General features: G+C 36.1%; 2 protein-coding genes and 1 long non-coding RNA gene across 3 annotated transcripts; 2 read left to right on the plus strand and 1 right to left on the minus strand.

Annotated features, from left to right (window-relative positions):
• Positions 1 to 3,961: 3,961 nt before the first annotated feature.
• Positions 3,962 to 6,857, minus strand: LOC146163109 (protein pelota homolog). The gene is made up of 2 exons (XM_083381862.1): positions 6,592 to 6,857; positions 3,962 to 6,101 (listed from the first exon to the last, which is right to left on the minus strand). The coding sequence occupies exons 1-2, from the start codon at positions 6,733 to 6,735 to the stop codon at positions 5,097 to 5,099; spliced, it is 1,149 nt and encodes a 382-aa protein (XP_083237988.1). The 5' UTR covers positions 6,736 to 6,857; the 3' UTR covers positions 3,962 to 5,096.
• A 1,566-nt stretch (positions 6,858 to 8,423) lies between these two features.
• LOC146163110 (cytochrome P450 2B4-like) lies at positions 8,424 to 19,488 on the plus strand. The gene is made up of 9 exons (XM_083382881.1): positions 8,424 to 8,705; positions 9,619 to 9,761; positions 10,024 to 10,123; positions 10,838 to 10,947; positions 11,984 to 12,105; positions 13,003 to 13,133; positions 15,117 to 15,261; positions 18,442 to 18,602; positions 19,177 to 19,488. Exons 1-9 carry the CDS (start codon positions 8,424 to 8,426, stop codon positions 19,486 to 19,488), a joined length of 1,506 nt encoding a protein of 501 aa, XP_083239007.1.
• Positions 16,158 to 16,925, plus strand: LOC146163111 (uncharacterized). Its single transcript, XR_014494567.1, has 3 exons — positions 16,158 to 16,363; positions 16,434 to 16,588; positions 16,700 to 16,925. It is a non-coding gene; the product is annotated as an uncharacterized LOC146163111 (long non-coding RNA).
• Positions 19,489 to 19,906: the final 418 nt, after the last annotated feature.

Consider the following 19,906-nt stretch of genomic DNA (forward strand, 5'->3'; position numbering starts at 1 on the left):
CGTGTTATCTTGATCGGGTGCTCGTCCCTGGTGAACCGGGCACTGTTCCGCTGCCACTGGCGCCTCAGGTTCCGCTCCCCCGGCGTCGGGATGCTGGAGTGGAGGCTCAGGCGGTGGAAGCGGTTGCTAAGGTAACGAGGGGTCCCGGAGGAAAGGAGAGGATGAGTGAGATCTGTTGGAAGATGGGAAGTTTTTAAATATCTTGGGAGTTTAACATCAGAAGCTGTGGGGTCAAGGTCTGCAGAAACTCTTTTTTCAATAGTGATTTGGTGGGCGCCAACGCAAAAATATTTTTTTCTTTAGCTGAATTATTTTGGGAAAAGTGTAGTGAGGTTTGTGAGGTTTGCTCAGAGTTTTAAAATATCAAAGAAATATTTGTATTTTTGTTACTCGTACATTTCTCTTAGTTAACGGTATGCCAAGTTTAAAAACAAATTACTTTGTTAATATCGGATCGGAGCCGATACGCGATGCTAAGTGATTGTTTCCCGTGCTATCTGTGCGATACTAAATTAATGTAATAATATTAATTTGTGATCCAAAGCAGGGGTTATACTTTAAAATTAAATTGATTAAAAAATTAACGACTTAACTTCTTAAAGCTATAGTCAATTTAGCCTCATAACAGTTATAACCTGGAAAAATGTCATTATGATTTTCATATCTTCTGTTTCGCACGTTTGACCGTATAGTTATGACGTCATTTGGTATCGGATCGAGATAGTTTTCGTCTAAAATATCGGGTATCGGAACAAAATGTTAAGTATCGGACATCCCTGGCAAATACATCAAAGAATGAAAAAATACAAAACTTAATCATCAACTCATACTTTCAGTCAACTTTCCGTCAAAAAAGGTTTCGGAAAAGATAAATGTGAATTCAAATGAACACACTTGTAGTGCAACATTGTATAAATTTTATTTTATATTACTTTACCTTGCTTTCCTCCCTTGAGTGAAACCAAATAAGGATTCATTTCACTGTTGGTGCATCTTCGTTGCCCGCAAGATGGAGCTAGAGAGGGCGGGTAGATGTTGTAACGTTTGCTTTGTTTCAACATCTCTAAACATGTCACCATGGTGCGGCTGGACTTTTAACTTGTTTCCATGCGTTTGTGCCTTAATGTGTTAACCCTTTACCGTGTGATTTGCTGGCGTAAGATGCATTAAAACGGTAAAAAAAATAAAATATAAATCAATCTACGATGTAAAAGTTTAGTCCCAGTCCAGTTATTTTTGAAAAAGAACAAGTCAATTCCCAGTCTAAGTAATTTAAAAACAGTTGCTAATTGCACTTAAGTCCGGTCATTGACTTGGGTCGTCACATTGCTGTCTTTTACACTAGACTTTCTCAATTTCACTAGAAGTACACAGATTGAGAGCCACTGGTTTAAAGTTTACATCTAAGGTATTTATTTAGTAAATTTGAACAGGTTTGCTGCTTTTGAAACGATGTGGTACGAAGCGTAAGTAAAAAGTCACCATACAGTAGGTGGAAGGCGACCAGGAAAGGTTGAGAACGCACTAAACTACCTCTAGGTGTCACTAAACCAACTGGGTTAATTCTTTTGCCTCGGCATATTTTAGAAAACACGGTTCATAATTGTTCAAAACGGAGATGTCAGTCGAATGCGAATATTAATTTTACCCTAAACTACAATTTTATGAAGCTCACTATACGTATTGTGTGGAATATTTTTTAATGTTACCTTTGTTTAATCGAGTCATTTAAGCAATCTTTAGTTTTTACAATTAACCAGCTTTTTCTGAAAAAAGGTTTGTTGACCCCTGTTCTAGCATCACGAACAATCTTAATTAGATGTTGGAAATACATAAGGACTTATTGGAAACGTTTTCAAAATGCAACCTACTTCTACATGGGCTTGCATATTCGTTCTACGTCTAACTACAACATCCAGCCATTATCTTAAGAGTTATTCGAAACGTTCAAAATGCCACCTACTTCTGAATTGGCTTTAATATTCATTCTGCGTCTAAACTACAATCTCAATCCATTTATTTCGCGCTCTATTCGCGAATCAGCCAACAATTTTCCAGCCAAATTATCTGTGCCGCAATTCAGCTAAGCTCTGGCGAACGAATCGGCCGCAAATAGTTGCTTCGACTTGACTGTCGAGAGTAGAGGGCAACTATTATTGCTGGGCGAAGCGAGCTGTTTTGTCGCTGTCAAGTGAAGAGCCAGCCTCAGCTGCCCTTAAGTGCTTCAGGAGAGGTTAAAGTCAGTCCACTTTTGAAAACCCCAATCGATAGGCTTGCAAAATGCGAGAGTGACAAAGCAGAGAAATTACAACCCTTTCGGCTTCCATTAAGTATTAATACTATAGTGTTCCGCTGCCTAGTTCTGTGTCAAAGACTAGACATAACACAAGGTGGTTTACTTAATTGCTTTCGCAACGTTTAAGATTCTACCTACTTTTGTATGAGCTTTAATATTCTTACTATGACTTCGTATTTGCCTTCAATTTACTTTTGAATAGGTTGCTTTAACGCAATGGTTCTCTACCTTTTTTTCATTGCGTAGCACATCGAGCTTCCGTGATCTTGTTGCGTACCAACAAATTGTCGAAAAACTCAAAAGGATTATTAACAGGTGTGGATTAGCTAATTATAGTTAGGCCGGAAAAAACAAATGCGGCCCACTACTCTCAAAAAAGTTTCCCTTTTTTAACTTGCAAGATACTAGTCAAGTTCTGTGATTCTTTGTTGTTTTGCTATGATGTCATAAAATAAATTTGCATAGATGTTCCGGAAAGATATTCCAATCGTTAAAGAAGCATAAAATATTGAACTATACAATCATTTCGATGAGTGTATAGTTTATTACAATAAAAAAAGTGCTTAACCTTTTGGTAAAACTGTAATTTTACTTAAAAACATACTGCGTACAGCGTACCACCCAAAATGACTTCGTGTACCATGGTACGCGTACCACAGGTTGAGAACCACTGAGCTAACGTAATATAGTTAAACAATAGTAGACTACTTGTTGAAGCATACTTTTATCAACACATAGGGGAAAATATTGTTGGCTAAACGCTTCAAATTTGGCTTCAATTTTGTTATGCTTAAGTCACTTTGTTCAAATATGATTTAGCAATGAGGAGACTAATTGTTCAAGTGCGGTTAAGACAACATCTGACAGACTGAAGTTGTTTTGAAGAGGGCAATCGTCTCTTGCTTTCTGTTTTGAAACGTACTTTCAGTGCTACTTGGGTTCAGCCCAATGCCAAGGTATCAATTAACTGTTAGTAACTACCAGGGATGTCGGAGCCGATACCCGATGACAAATGTTGGTATCGATATTCGTCCGATACAAGGGTGGTAACGCCCGATCTAATACCAAATTAATACAAGTATTTCAGTTGTAATTTACAATAAACTCTACGTCTCTACTTCAAAAGATATATCTAAACTCTAAAGCAGTGGTTATTAACCTTTGTAACCTGTCAAACCTCTATGTTATTCTGCAAGTGTTCGTCGAACCCCAAATTTTCGCTCAGTATTCGTTTCTTCCTCCTATACAGCTGAAACTGGACATATTCAAATTATATACTTACATTTATATAGGTTAAATTGACCAAACGTTCAATTTATAACGTTAGATGACACTTGGCGCATTGACAGCATTTATATTTCAGAGGACGTTATCGCAGCACCCTTGAAACAGCTGCGTCGAACCCCAAGGGTTCGATCGAACCCTGGTTAAGAACCACTGCTCTAAAAAAATCGTTTAGAGAACTCAATAAACAACACATTTGCAGGTTAAATTCGATTAATTTTGCTTGTTTAACCATAGTAATGACGTTATTTGGTATTAGATTGGCAATATTTTTGCCCAAAATATCGGGTAGCGGAATGAAATACTAAGTATTGGACATCTGTCTAGTCCTAGAGTAGTGACTACTATTAGTTTCAGATGATTGCAATTCACAAGTAAATGTTGAACAAATTTATTAACATCATCCAAAAGACACCGAGATTTCCTACAAATCAACACGAATTACCTAGCGCTTATGCGCACACACAGTTACATAAACAAAAGAACAGCTGACTAAATTAGTTTTAATATCTTGAGAGTGTTTTTTTGTGTGCCACAAAACTTGACAATAAATTAAAGCTAACATTGAATACAATAAAATAAAAATACCCACAAAATCACCGATAGTCTACTGCCAACACTTTATCACAAAATAAAAATTCAAAATGAACTTTTTTATGTGAACCATTGGATTTAAGTTCAATAAACATCTAATGAACACTCTGTTTTAAACAATGTTTTCTGTGTTCTTACATATGCAGATATTTGAGAACTAGACAAATGAAACTTTGACACAAAAAAGCTAACCTATCCCAATTGGGATAATTCAAAGGCAATAAATAACATAAATAAAGTAGATAGTAAATAATCTTGTAGCATCATATAGAAATGAATATTTTGGATTCACATTTCATTATCATCGTAGCAGATAAGTAAGAAATTTATTTTTCTATAACAGGTTTTGGACTTGAATAACTAGTGCTCAGTATAATGTTTTCTTATCTTTTTCACTACCTTCATTCAGCTAAGGTACCAGTGCTCCCGCAAATAGAACACTCCAGCAATTTTTTCTTCTGTAATTTTTTAAAAAGTGAAAGGTTGCAAGCATGTATATTGTGATGGACAAATAAGTTTAAACATCGTACCCAGGACTTATCACAAATATTATAGTTTTTATTTCCATTAATCGCATAGATATACTGATTACCTAAGGAGCAACAAAATTACAATGGCAGTAAGAAGTACATTTTACATCCAAAGTATTTATCCTAATTTTAACTTTTGTGAGGCTAAAAAATGATGGCTTTTAGATTAAAAAGATAGTGAAAATAAATTTTCTATAAATTAAAAAAAAAACTCTGCACATTACTTTAAAATGGTAGATAAATGACAATAGTACTTTTGACTCAATGGTAATAATTAATAAGAACAAAACTTCTTAATCAGTGGTTGAGAATACCTAAACTAAATTTCCCCCAAAGAGATTTGTCATGAATAAATTTTGTCAACTTTTTAAATAGCTAACACAGAAACTACATCAGTCCTCATCTGAACTTTCAGAGTCACTCATTCCGGGGACTGGAAAACGTAAAATAGCCGCAACACCGGTCAGTTGTCCCAACTGTTCACCACTGATGTGCATTGATGAAAAAACCCTCACCACACCACCACTGTCCCTTACACTGTCCACTATCGCAACCAGCTTTTTACGCAAAGCAATATCTTGTGATCTTAACAAGCCATCCGTGATGAGCAAAGTGTCAATAGAATCGGCATCCTTTGCCTTCTCAAGCTGTCGCATTCCGTAGCAAGCTTTATCCGGTTCATGCTGCAGGGTTTTGTAGAAGTCCTGTAACGCCTTAATCTCAGCGGCGGCTTTTGTGTCGGAAAGCCTCGCAGCCACTGCAGGATCAGTCAGTGCTTCTTTTAGTGAGTGTTTGTAACCTGTGGAAGAATGGACGCACAGAAACTTTGACTTGTTCTCAAGCAGAGCTTTGTTGTCGGTCTTCACGGCCCTCGCGAACATGAAATCGTAAAACTGGTCTTTCACAAACCCAGGGCTTGCTACAAGAACACACTTTACGACGTCAAAGTTAACGTGACGAATTACAGCTTGCATTACCGACTCATAGAACTTTTCAACGCCTTTATCATGCTGTGTAACGTTGCCTCTTCGTTTCCGTGGTATCTGCACTTCGACCTTGGCACGTACCAAGGTCATGCTAGCCAAGACAAGGCAAATATGGGCCAGGCCCTCCTGCATTATGACAGCAGCCACATCGGCGTTTTGGGACGGATCGCAGGCCACATTGATCCGATCCAGGTGGACACTGTCCCAGCATTTTTTGGCCAGTACAAACTTGCGGTTGGGTTCGAGGTCCAGCGTGTGGTAAGCCCCCATCTTAACATACTGGTTTTCCTGGATGTTACGTCCCTTTACATGAAGGCAGCAACCTTGCGAGTCGAAGTCGATTGTTTCAACGGCGATGGTTAGGGTTGTCCGCACTCTGTTACTTCCCACGCTACCGGTGTTCGATTCGACCTAAAAATAAACACAATTTACAGGATTTAAGCATCCAGTGAGTTTTGCTTTCTTTAAATGAGGGGTACAGCGCGATGTGTAACACACAATACAGCTGGAGAGTAACACAAATAATCTGAAAATCTTATTAATTTTTTTAATTAACATAAGTACATCTAAAGCTAGATTTTCCTGTGTTTACAAAACTCTATAAATCAATGTATTTCTGTATAGGGGTATTGGTTTGGTTGTAACTCCTTAAAAATTTTGTTTTTGTTTTACAAAAGGTATTTTAAAGTTTAATTTGATGCATTATTTGACAGTTAAAACAATTGCTTATTTTCAAAGTTATTTAGATCATGATCACCTATTGCTGACAGAGATTGTTGTTAAAGTCACAGTTCTAGAAATTTCGGTACAAATTAGAACTGTTCACACATATAAAAAATCAATCTGGAAAGACACCAGAGCTCATGGCAAAAAGTAACATGGATTGTAATCGAGACCGCACCTGGACTTTTCGTAAAGTAGAGGCACGCAGGCTGTCTCCAGTCTGCAGCAGGTTGTAAGTGTGCCACATATCCTCTCCATCCTCTGCTATTAAGGTCACTTGACCCGAAGAATCCTTGCTGATGTCGCGGCGTATCAGCTTCATTCTTTTGGCGCCAGTTATTAGGACATAGTTTGAGATTAACAGCGAATAGCTATAGGTCAATAATAAGTGTGTTGATTTGATTAACAACTAACAAGGTAAAATTTGGGCGCTCGTCTAGAATCCTACCACAACGAACATTATTTGGGTTAGGGTGCCGGTTAGCGTTTGGGTTTGGGTGAGTCCAGTAATAGTGTTAAACAATATTACTTGACCTACCCACACCCAAACACTAACCGACACCCTAACCCACATATTATGCATTGCTTAATAATCATTTTAACGTTTTGGTAGGATTCTAGACCAGCACCAAAATTTGTACCAAACTGTGGCACATCCACAGATTACGCTGAAAAATTATATATTGTAATTTGTAAAACTAGAATTAATCAAAAACTGTTACGGGCTTTTGTAACAAATCAACATAATAGTTTTAAAACGCATCACGCCTTACAGTATAACTTGAATGTCACAACTTAACCAGGATATGAGTGTTTTGATTCCATTTTGTGTCTATATTGTAGACTAAGAGCTAATGTAGGTTATGTTTATAGTTGAGGTGCTTTGTAGATGGTAAGAGCAAAATTTGTAAGAGCCTGTTTTCTGATAATAAATTGAGACTATTTCGTGCAAGTTTGTCAGAGTGCTAAGGTGTTTTGTTGTATATTACAAGCCTATCTATATTATAGATAGGCGTTGGTGAAACCCGACAAGGCAGTACAGAAATGACAGCGATTAAAATCGTGTTGGCTGGTTCTACAAATGTATTGTTTTCGGAAAAACAGTGTAAAGTTAGGTCAGCTAAACTCTGCCAGAATATGTCACGTAATTTGAGTCGTGCTTATCGTGCGCAGACGTCTGGGCGATGCCTACACATTTAAAAGGCATTAGATATTCAAATTTACAAAGGAGAGGCTTGCAAAAATTTGTCGGCGCTGGTCTAGAATCCTACCACTTTTTTTACAGTAACGAAACTATTTGTCGAAATTAAAATTGCAAGATTAATTAAAAATGAGAGAATAAATATAATATTAATACTTGACCCACATAAACCCAAAACTCGCACTCAAACCCAAATTATGTTAGCAATAAAACCCCCGGACGAAAGCGTGGCAGGATTCTAGACCAGCGCCCTTTTATCTACACCAGTTATCTTGCAAAGAAAGAAGGAATTAGGCCTAATAGTTACCACCAACATAATAGTTACATCATTCGACACGATGTTTTGTTATTGTTCTGTTCAGCCAATAGCTAGTTTGTGTTGTCAGAGTGAAAACGTTATCCTGGTTTATTATTGTTTGTTTGATAGAAATGCATGTAAATGTGTTTTGTGTTTAATCGAGTTTGCTAATCGTAAAAGCCTTAAAGCTGTTTCATATTTAACTGTGCTTTCGGCTTTGTGTAATTTTTATGAATAAAAAAAAATATTCTACCGCGTTCGGAAAAAAGCAATGTTCTTTTACTTCACCTCCTTTTCATTTGCGGCCAATTGCTTCACTACAATCTCCTGGAATGAATTTCGACTAAAATTTCAGTTGCATGTAGACAGATTTCTTAATGTAAGTTTAATAATGTCCTGCTATGACGTAATGTAGTGACGTCATGTCTGACATTATTCATGCTTTCCGGTAAGAGCCTAATGTTACACTAGTTTTTCCGTTACAACAGTTCTCAAAAAAATTTGGTGGAAAATGGAGACTGTTTTTAATCAGTTTTCTTTCGTAACTTGGACGTGTCTGGCCACCCTTCTGGTCACAGCGTTCCAGTATTGGCGAAAAAGACCCCACCCCAGGTTCCCCCCGGGCCCCAGGGGATTTCCCGTGGTCGGGGTGTTCCCCTACATGAAGTACCACAGGAAGCTCCCCCACGAAATGTTCAAGAAGTGGAGTTTGGAGCGATACGGGGATGTTATGTCGGTTCGGATGGGAAGTAGGGATGTGGTTGTGCTCAACACATACGAGTCCATTTCTGAGGTATGAACATGCAAGTGTTGGAAACATATCATTTTGAAATGCGTTAAGTACAAGTCAAGTCATTTTGAAATAGGCCTAATTAAGTCTAAGTGAAGTGTTTTCGAATAAATAACAAGTCAAGTCCCAGTCAAGTCATCGGTTGCCCAAGTCAAGTCCAAGTCAAGTCATAGTTAGAGTCATAAAAACAAAACTTTAAACTATTAAAACTTGATGTTGTGCTCTACACATTAGACTCTATTACTTAGGTTAGCTCATGCCATTCCAAATTTATAGTTTGCTCAATATATTGCTATAAAAAAGCCCACTTTTTATTTTGAAAATGCCTAACATTTTCGAGTCAATTAATCAGATGTGCTTAAAAAAGTTGTGAAAAGTGCTCACTTTTTGGTTTTATAAAATGACTATTACTAATTTTTTTTTTTTTTTTTTTTTTTTTTTTTAACGGTCCCAAAAGTATTTTTAAACATTTCTAGGACCTCTTCACTTCATTCAAAAGTGTTTGGGGCGCACGGCTTTTGTAAGGCACAAAATGTTCCACACCTAGTTTTTTGTTTATATGTAAAACATTTGCAACAGTGTTTCGCAATTTTTTTTCGCGACCCAAATATTAAGCGTTAGTTTAACAGCAAAGCTTTGGAGACCCAATTCTCTTCACTAGATTTTTTGTAAGCTCAACGAAAACAAAACACAAAAAACACATTAAATAAGGTCAAATTTAATAAACGTGAGCCACTTTTCCTATTGCTTCTCAATAAGCTTTCAAAATTTTGGAGACATCTTGCTTTGAACCAATATCAATAAATCAAATCATAAGCTACTGCAGTCGGCGACCCAACCAAATTGAACTGTGATCCAATTTTGTGTTGAAAAACATTATTTTAAAACACCCTGACTTCAATGGATATTTACTCAGGCTCTATTACAACAACCTAAAGCGTTCAGCGGTGGAGCCGAACTTGAGGTTTTCAAGCAAGTGGCCACATATTATGGAATACTTCATCGTTACGATGACGCCTACAAGGAAAACCGCAACTTTGGGATTCAAGCGCTAAACGGGTATTAAAATATAAACGGTTATTAAATATTTTCTCTTTATTTTATGAAAACAAATTCCGCCTATTCAGGCGTGTCATAGTAGAATGTTCCTGTGTAGTTTTCATTATCTTTTTATCTTGTTTAGTTAACTATTTGTTTAACGATAAAATCGTATTTAACTTGAGTTAATTAGGTCTTCCAGTTAGCCTTTAATGGATTTGTCCTGATGTAACGCCTATGTTCAATGGCATAAACGTAAAACGTCGTATATTTTATTCCAAAGGGTATTTAGGAAAAACAAAATGGACGTTATTCTTACTACTGAGGCCGATCGTCTGATGGAAAAGATACGGAAGCAGAACGGAAAACCGATTGCGATTACGGTAAAGTTTCGTTCCTCTGGTATTCTACTTATTGACAGAAAACATAATTTTAGATTTGCTAGTGATAGTGATAGCGGTCAGTGCTGCGGAGTCGGACTCGGCACTCGAGTAAGACCGCGTAAAACTACCCGAGTCCCGGGTCCGACATGCGCATGCGCAGTACCAAATTTTAAAACCGATATGGCTGCCTACTGGAAATTGTAAGGTGAAATAGCATATGGTGGAATGTTCTCCAGTCGGACTTGGGACTCGGGAGTCGGACTCGAGTTATTTTAAAGCGACTCCGCAGCCCTGCACGCGTTTACCAATACAATATGATAAATAACATTGTTAAAATAATTTTGTCCACGGTATTATTCGACGTGTTTTAGCAGTAGTTCGTCAATGTTGTGATGTATGCTACCTTTGACCGCTAGGTAGAAAAAGTATTATCAGCTTTACAATTAATAATAATCTTTGAACGCAGTTTAAATGCCAATGGTAACGCCGTTTTTGTCGTTAAAAATCCAAACTGATGTTCATATATTGTTACTTCTTGATAAGTGGGTTATTGAACTTCAAATAAAGTATAGATTTTAGCAAAGTGTCAAAGCCCACACAGGTGTCTTTGGCGGTAATTTTTTTTTTCGGGAAAATAATTCTCTCGCTTTGTAGAAGTTCATCGCCGCGTGAACAATCATTTATCACCATAATGAGTCGCATAATGTTGTACAGTCGATCTTGTACAAGGCTGCTGGCAACGTGATATCCACCGTTCTTTTGGGCAAACGATACGAGGACGAAAACGTTCCATTCAACAGATTCCTCGATATTATGCACGATATGTAAGTAAACGAAAATATAGTGGCTAGACTGCAGTGTTTCTTAACCTTTTTAGCGTTCGTACCCTTTGAGCTTTCATAAAATTTTCTCGCACTCCCTGTCTACAATGGCCGACAGAAGTAAATAAAATTGTAATAATACGAATTAAACGTAGTGTAATTATAACTTACATGTTGAATGCATGCAATTAAAACAGCCTTGTAAAGTTCAAACATATTTACAGCACACAAACAATCAATTAATTTAATAATGGCTTTTTTGTTGCTGCTTTCAATAAAATATGCATTCTTCACAAATGTGCCTATAAATATGGCATAATTTCACACTGCCTGTCGCACCCCCTGCATTGGGGTTTTTGACCAATGCCGGATCATGACTTTAAATGCCCTTTAAGCACTTAAGACTTTGGTGTCCGATATATGTGTCATTTAAAATATAAACAAAATAAAACACAAGATGTTAATAAGCAACAATTCATTTCACTCGGGCCTCTATTGAGGTCTGAGTCGTCTGACCAACTCGAATCATTTCATTAAACACTGAGGAACTATTGTAAACTCGACTATGAAAATTTCTGTGGTGTCCTAAAAACGTGCTTATATTGCTATCACTTTTTGTGCAGTAGCGGCCATTAGAAGGCTGCAGCCGGTTTTCACGTTTTCACATTATTCGCGCCTTGTTTTCTTTTTCTTTTTTCGCCTCGTTTTGCCACATTGTTTTTTCGTCGTTTTTCTTCACTGTATATATATACCTCTGCAAGGTTACAAGTTTATATGCCCTGATGAAGATTACCTGGATAGGTTATCGAAACGTCGGTACAGAATAAATAATTGTCGGAAGAACCTTCTTTATAATTATTACTTGATTTAGATGTCACGTATGACGAAACTTTGTGACGTCATTTATAAAAAAATTTATGCTTTTAGGTAAGAAAATTATTCTACTTTAACCTCTGGTTTAGTTATTGTGGTACAAAGTATGGCAAACTATTAGCAAATCCATATAAAACCAGTTTGTTTTTGCTTTATTTTTTTCCAGACTCATTCACCCGAAGTTTTCTCGCAATGTCCTGATGTTGGTTTCCTTCTGGAACCTTCGATTTCTTCCGCATCTTCGTAAAGCTAACGATCAAATGATCGCCTACATCAACGAGCTGATTGGTAGGTTCTTGATACATATAGACCTACCGCATAATGCGAACAAACCAGTATATTCTGTTGTAAAAGTATAGCATCAAACTAAACAAAAATTATATAAATACCATTTCTAAACCCTATGGAAACGTAATTCCTGCATTTTTTATGTACACCAAATTTTAAACAGTTTAATAAAGTATACAACACTTTTTCTTTAATATTAGTGTAAATGCTAATTCTTTTTAAATGTACTATTTTAAGAAAGTTATGGATTACCATGCTAAGCATATTTTATATAAAAGATGTAGCAGCAAATTAACTAATAACATGCGGTTTAAAGTATGACCCACTTGTTTTTTTTATCAATTGTCTCGTTTGCGACCCACATTACAAAGGTTGGCTACATGCCATTTGGACTAAAATCATTTTACAAAATATGCTTGGACATACAGCATTTAATAAAATAGGCAGCCGTTCAGTATTTTAGAGGCATAGCGATTGCTTACGGCAGGTTTTTTAACATTTTTTTTACCGTGAACCCCTAATACATTTGTTTTTTGGCTCGTGTGAACCACAGAAGGCAAAAAAAATTCAAAAATGGCGTTATAAATTTGTCACAATACAAATAAACTTTGTAAATCTGCTGATTTCGGTCCAAAAATACAAAGTGGGTACAAAGACAAAGTCCAAAGTGAAATGAGTCTAGATACACTCAGTGCAAAGTCCTTTTATTTTTAATTAAACTGTTTTCTTTAATAAATTGATAACTTTCTTGAATATACATATTTCAATAAGGCGTTCACAAACCCCCAAGGGACTAAGAACCCCTGACTTACGACCTGACCTCCCTCTGTAAACCACAGGAAATATTCTGCACAATGAAATTTAAGACTTTTGTATTTTTCATGTTTTTTTGTTCAGATCTCGTCCAAATCTTCCTGGATGAGCGCAAGGTTCGGTTGGAATCAAATGACGATGAAGCTTGGGATTATGTTGGGGCCTACCTTCGTGAGATGAAGCAAGCCGCAAACGACAGTAACCCTAACTTATGCGTGAGTTAAAAGAGTTTGTGAAACATAAATGCATTTTGCCTTTTATTTTTAACAAAAAATCCCAGCCCTTTATAAACACATACCAAAAGTACTAAAATCACTACGTTTTGTGAAACAAGTACTTAGCGTCAATAAACTTCTAAATCACGGTTTCTCAATTACCCTTAGGGGGGCACTAAGCAGCAGTGTTGTAATGACTTAAGTCATTGACTTGACTTAAGTGCACTTAAGTCAATGTTTTCAAATGACTTGACTTGACTTAAGTCTTTTGACCAAAATGACTTGACTTAACTTAAGTCTTTTGGTCAAATGACTTTGACTTGGACTTAAGTCATTATGTCAAATAACTTGAGATTAAATTAAGTGTTTTTCATTAAAAATTATTTTAAGTTTGGCACATTAAACACTCCAAGTGCATGTTGCGTTTGTGTTAGTTGTTTAGTTAAATTGTTGCTTATGATCGGACGAGTTTACCAATTTCGATAGTTTAACAATTTACTTTTATGTCAATGACATGACTTGAAATTGACTTGCTCTCATAATGACATGACTGGGACTTGACTTGGGCAACAGATGACTTGGACTGGGACTTGACTTGTTATTTTCGCAAAAGACTTGACTTGGACTTAAGTTATTTTTCAAATGACTTGACTGGGACTTAAGTTATTTCAAAATGACTTGTTTACAAAACTGCTAAGCAGTCTTCGGGGGCCATAGCATATATTACTAGTCAGCTAAACTAAAATGTGCCGTTTTCATTGTGGTCCCAGGCACTATAAAATACACTATAAATTAAAATCTATTGTATCAATTAATCTATGTATCATTGTGTGAAACGACAGTATTCATCTACGTTTTAAAGTGTATACCTCTTTTGTGTGTGTTTTATCGTTTTTATCTTTACTTGTGTTTGTAGTATGTATAAACATTTTTTAAAATAGGTTCTTCAGTATGTATAAACTTTATACACTGATGAAGGCATGATGTATTGCCGAAACGTTTGTAACGGCAAAATGTCGATTTTATCGAATATGATTGCTTTTGTGGTGGCAGTGGCCATTTTTAGATGTTTAATTAATCGTTTTAAGTAATTAACGAATAACAAAAACATGCGCCCCTTTATTATTTCTTGTCTAATTATCAAAATTGTCATAACGCATCCTTACCAAAAACATCCTGTTGTATATTTATCAAATATTTTATGATTTGTCACTTTTTTACGCCTTTTACCAAACACTCGCTGTCATTCTGAGAACAAAGCATTCGGCTGTTTCACACATGATAAATGTTATATCGTGACGCATATCCTTCCTTATATTGTACTAAAATGTGTGACCTTAAAAATCGCCGCTTTGAGAATTGGCACATTAGCCGCATCTCAAAACAATGATTGAAATTGTGTTTACAGTTAGAAGCCGCTTTTCGTGTACTAATATGGACAGATTCTAACTTCCTTGTAGGAGATAAGTTGAGAGAGAAAGGCGATAAGCCAACACCCGTGTGACGAAATTACTATTAGATAATGTAACAATTGCCGTGTCATTGCTGCGTCATAATCTTTTTCTCGCACAGAAAATTTCTCTTCTAAGTTTTGTGTATAAAAAGGATTGCTTACAAAAATAAAATGTCCAGTTATCAGGATCAATTTACAAGTTGTTCTGCTGTTGAACCAGTCCAGTTCTCAGGATCAATTTACAAGTTGTTCTGCTGTTGAACCAGTCCAGTTCTCAGGATCAGCTTGCCGGGATCAGCCGGTTTGCCCATAATAGCCAACACAAACTGTGTGGAATTGTAATCAGACAACAGCAATACTTATTGAAGCAATAGCGAGGTTGATTGCCGAGGCAAATTAGTTTAATGAGACTTGCAATTAAACCCACATGCCTCACTTTAATATTTTTTTTGAAATTTCTAATAAACCCGTGTATTGTGTTCCAAAGTAAAATGTAGGTTGGCGAACTACAAGTTGAATTTTTACTGCAGGAGAAGCAACTAAACCTTTGCACACGAGACCTTCTGGTGGCAGGAACCGAAACCACCTCGTCCCAATTATCCTGGGCAATCATCTGCTTGCTCAACTACCCTCAATATCATCAACCAATCGTCCATGAAATAATAAGTGTTCTTGGTAATACAGTGGTTAGTTATCATAAGTTTAAGAATGTAGTTATATGATAGGCTATGTAGTATTTCCCTTCCCAATACTTAGTGTTTCGCAAAACAGATTGTTAGTTTGGAGCATAATGGTTGGAGATTCAGATTCAGATTCAATTTATTTTTGTGCATGTTTGCAAACATCGAAAAAAAACAAAATAACATAAATAATAACACAAGGACAGCGAAAGGACCATTCGGTCATCGAGTCGAGCTGCCCCTCAAAAATAAATAAATTTAGTGGCAATATTGAAAGTTACAATAATTGGAAACAAAAAGTGCGTAGATAAAAAGTATGTAGATTTTAACGGTTTTATATAAATTTTTGAAATAAGAAATGGATACGAAAAAGCAATGTAAAACTAGCAAAAAACGATAAGGTCAGAAGGTACTATACAACGGTTACGTACTGCAGGATTTATTTTAAATCTGTGCCTTCGCACGTGTCTGTGCGACTTCGCCTACGGCTGGCAATTATTAGTAATAGTAATAAAATAAGTGGTAAATAATAAGTAAAATGGTTGTTGACCAATTTGTAAACCTCGGGCAGCGTCTGCTCCGTTGTTTACATTTAGTTGTCATGGTGAGAAAGTAAACAAAATCAATAGAAGATGATAAAGCTGTATTTAATACGATTGCAATAGTTGCGATTTCACACTGTCTTGGAAGTGTTTGAAGGTGAGATTTTTTTGTTCGTGACGTAAGGTTGCCCATATTTTAGGTCCTATATATTTAAGCTGTTTTTGGCCCGAGATCCTACGTATTTTTTCAACATAGTAATTTTTTGCGTCTCCCAGTCTAGTGTTATGCCTATGTATCTCAGATATAGGTCTTAAAAAATTTTGAAACAAAGCTGGAAGTAAGTTATTTTTGTAATGGTGCATGAATTTAAGAATTTCCAGTTGTGTTATATCTTGTATTTGTAGTATTTTGTTTTCTTTGAAGATTGTTTTTGTATGGATATGACTGTAATTGCTGATTCCAGATATGACTCTCAATGCTCTGTTCTGGAGTATTTGTAAATGCTGAAGGTGTGATTGGCTAGCTCGTCCCCAGTTTATTATTCCATATTGCAGGTGGGAGTGAATAAAGGCGTAGTATAGCAATAATAATGTGTTTTTATTTATGTATCGTTTAATTTTGTAGAGTACTCCAATGGACTGTGAGACCCTGGATGATACTGCTGTAATGTGTTGTGACCAGTTGACTTTGTCATCCATGACAATTCCTAAATATTTAACTGAGTTGCTTCTGTGGAGTTCTACATTATTTATATGAAGTGAAAAATCTGCAATTTTTAGGTTTTTATTGTGTGTTACTACATATTGAGTTTTTGTATAATTTAGTGATAGTTTATTTGTCCTCATCCAGTCATCTACTTTAATTATTTCCTGTTGCATTTGTTTTTGTAGGTCCTTTGATTCAAGAGAGGCCGCATAAAATATGGTATCATCAGCATACATTTTACATGACATGTCTGTGACATTTGGTAAATCATTTGTGTATATTTGGAATAATATTGGAGATAGGATAGAACCTTGTGGTAAGCCACATTTTACTTGTAAGTATTGTGATTTGCATTGTCTGGTAATTGTTGCGTTTAGGCGATTTGTTAAAAAATTTTCCAAAAGATTTAAAGGCCCCCCTCTAATTCCATAATGTTGTAACTTCCTGAGTAATATTGAGTGATTTACTGTGTCAAATGCTTTAGATAGGTCCATGTATACAGTACAGTGGTGTTGTCCATTATCTAAAGAATGTAGTATGTTTTCATAGAGGGCTGCAGTTACAAATGAGGTTGAGTGGTTTTTGCGAAATCCAAACTGATCTGGTGTAATTGTATTGTTTTTAGTAAAAAATTTGGTAAGTTGAAAAAGAATAATCTTTTCAAAAATTTTGCTCAGTACTGGTGTTATTGTTATTGGGCGAAAATCAGCAGGTAAATGGGGATATTTTACTTTAGGAACTGGGGTTATATGACTCTTTTTTAAACATTGTGGTATGGAGAAAGAAGTTATGCACTTATTAAACAGATACGTTAGGTATGGTGTAATGACTTTTGAACTAAGTTTTAAAAATTTTACTGGTATGTTGTATGGTCCTTCTGCTTTTTTTTGGTCTAAAAGTGCAATGTACTTTGATACCTCAAAGTCTGTGGTCGCCGAAAGAAAAAATGAGTTTTGTTGTCGATTTTTTAGGTATTTTGTAAAATCATTGGTCGAAGATGGAATTTGTTTGGCCAGTGTTTCCCCAACTGTTTGAAAGTATTTGTTGAGTGTGTTTGAAATTATTTGAGGATCTGTAACATTATCATTACTTACTGATAAACATTTAATTTCCTGTTTAGGCTTTTTGTTATTTAGTATTTCTTTCACTACTTTCCAGATTTTTGTTGTGTCTTTTTTATTGCCTATTTTGTTTTGATAAAATAGTTGTTTTGACATAGTTTTTATTTTTGTTAAGTGATTATTATATATTTTGTATGCCTTGAGCTTTTCAGTGTCGTTTGTTTTGTAGTATTTTTGAAACATTTTGTTTTTTCTTGTGATTGATTTTAGTATGCCAGGTGTTATCCATGGCTTGCATTTTAGTTTTTTTTCTTTCCTAGTTAGGGGTCGCATTGGGGCATGTTTTCGTAATATGTTTTTAAACGTATCTATAAACATTACAAATTCTTCCTCTAAGGTTACGTTGTCTTCTAATTGGTAGAATTTACTGTCAAGGGATTGTTGGAGTTCGTTAAGAAAATGTTCTTCGTTAAAATTTTTTAAATCCCTTTTTGTATATTCGGTTTGGAGGTTGTAGTAAGACGTAATAAAAATATCAAAGCCCATACAGAAGTAGCTAGCATTTTGAACGTTTCGAATAACTCTTTATTCTATGTTAAAAATGAATAAAGATTATTCGAAACCTTCAAAATGACACCTACTTCTGTACCGGTATGGGCTTAGATTGTTAGTTGAAAAGTAATAATTTTTTTTATCCCAGAACCATCAACCCGACTTGAATGGCCTCCACAGTCTTTGTGTAATACCAGAAAAAGCTTAGGCTACAGTTAGACTGTAGACAACAAGCCGATACATTCCAAGTTATAGTATCGCTACTCTACCTACATTCTTTTATATTTGAACCAATAAATAAACCCTATTCTTAGGTAAATCTACCCCTCTCTTGGATTCGAGAAACGAGGATTTTCCTCTCACAAACGCCTTCTTACAAGAAGTGTTGAGATACAGACCTGCTGATCCCGTTGGAAGGCACAAAACTACAGTGACCACAGAGTTCAGGGGATACGTGATCCCTAAAGGGACATCGGTAGGAAAAACATACTTCGAAAGATTAAATAAGGTTCAACATTTAACTTGGCTTGATTGCGTCATAGTACGTGATTAATTTTGACTTTTTTCATCACTTAACTTTTCACGTTCTAAGTTGACAGTTCTAACGGCCCGGTATGCTCGAGGTCATGAGTTCGAACCTCACACCAGGCTGGTTTTTCAAACAGTGTGCAGCAGGCAACGGTGTTGTAGTTGTTTCTCAACTTAGTTTCGCCAATGAGCCTAAAGTTGGCCATGGTCCTATTACCGAGGTCCACAGTTAAAATCCTTCCAGATTAGATAATTTACTGGCCTGGTCTGCTATGATAGAAACTTAGCCAGCAAGTAGCTGCTACACTAAAATGATTTTAATTCAAAGGCAGAAACTTTTACAAAAAGTCAATGTTATTTAAAGGTAGGTTACCGTTGAACGTTAACTGTATATATATGTATGTAAGTGAGTTGTGAGACTATACTTTTGAAATTTTGATACGCGTATTTCATACAATCAAGAACCAACACTGTCCTATTTTGCTTTTAAAATGCATTTATAATAAAACGTTGCTTCACAGGTCGCACTCAATCTTTACGGAGCTCTGTGGGACCCAAAGCTGTGGCCAAACCCAGAAAATTTCTACCCTGGACGCCATTTGAACGAAGAAGGAAGGTTCATCTTCAGTCGGAAGATAATCGCCTTCGGAATCGGACCCCGCTTCTGCGTTGGGGAGAAGTTGGCAAGGAGGGAATTCTTCTTCTTCTTCGTTGAGCTTCTTCGCAACTTCAAGCTGGAGGGGAGCGGGGGAATTCCCTCCATGAATCCAAGCTCGGCTAATATCGTTCTTTCTCCAGATAAGTTTGAAGTACGACTGGCCGAGAGGAAATAAGATCAAGTTGAAAGTTTGACAGTGATTTGCTTGCTTGGTATACAAGTTTTCGATGTGTTGAGTAAAAAAACAAAGATAAAATCACTTCTTTCTGTCAGAATTCGAATCATTGCTATACCTTTTACAAGCCGAATGTTCATAACGAAAGGAACCTATTTCAATTAGAACATCTATAATTATCATTTGTTTCGCATTACGATTTACCAGTAAACTACTTTTTTGTGCAAAGGATCTTCAGTTTGAAAAAAAAAGAAACTAAAGACAAGTGCAACAAAAAGATTAATCAGAAATTAAGTCTTTAAGAGTGATTTGCTTGCTAGCTATTCATGTTTTCGAAGTGTTAAGTAAAAAAAAAACAATTATGCCTGATTGAAATAGACTCGGTGGGATGATTTGCTTTTTAGTTAGCTATGTCTTT

The sequence above is a fragment of the Ascidiella aspersa genome, chromosome 2, assembly GCF_963924565.1.
Source record: "Ascidiella aspersa chromosome 2, kaAscAspe10.2, whole genome shotgun sequence".
NCBI lineage: Eukaryota > Metazoa > Chordata > Ascidiacea > Phlebobranchia > Ascidiidae > Ascidiella > Ascidiella aspersa.

What these genes read in the sequence shown, in the direction of transcription:
- LOC146163109 (XM_083381862.1), bottom strand. Translation starts at nt 6,735, where the DNA reads ATGAAGCTGATACGCCGCGACATCAGCAAGGATTCTTCGGGTCAAGTG. An exon ending in CTACTTTACGAAAAGTCCAG is followed by an intron (nt 6,102 to 6,591) that starts GTGCGGTCTCGA and finishes GTTTATTTTTAG; the next exon opens with GTCGAATCGAACACCGGTAG.
- LOC146163110 (XM_083382881.1), top strand. Translation starts at nt 8,424, where the DNA reads ATGGAGACTGTTTTTAATCAGTTTTCTTTCGTAACTTGGACGTGTCTG. An exon ending in GAAAACCGATTGCGATTACG is followed by an intron (nt 10,124 to 10,837) that starts GTAAAGTTTCGT and finishes AATGTTGTACAG; the next exon opens with TCGATCTTGTACAAGGCTGC. An exon ending in CTCGATATTATGCACGATAT is followed by an intron (nt 10,948 to 11,983) that starts GTAAGTAAACGA and finishes ATTTTTTTCCAG; the next exon opens with ACTCATTCACCCGAAGTTTT.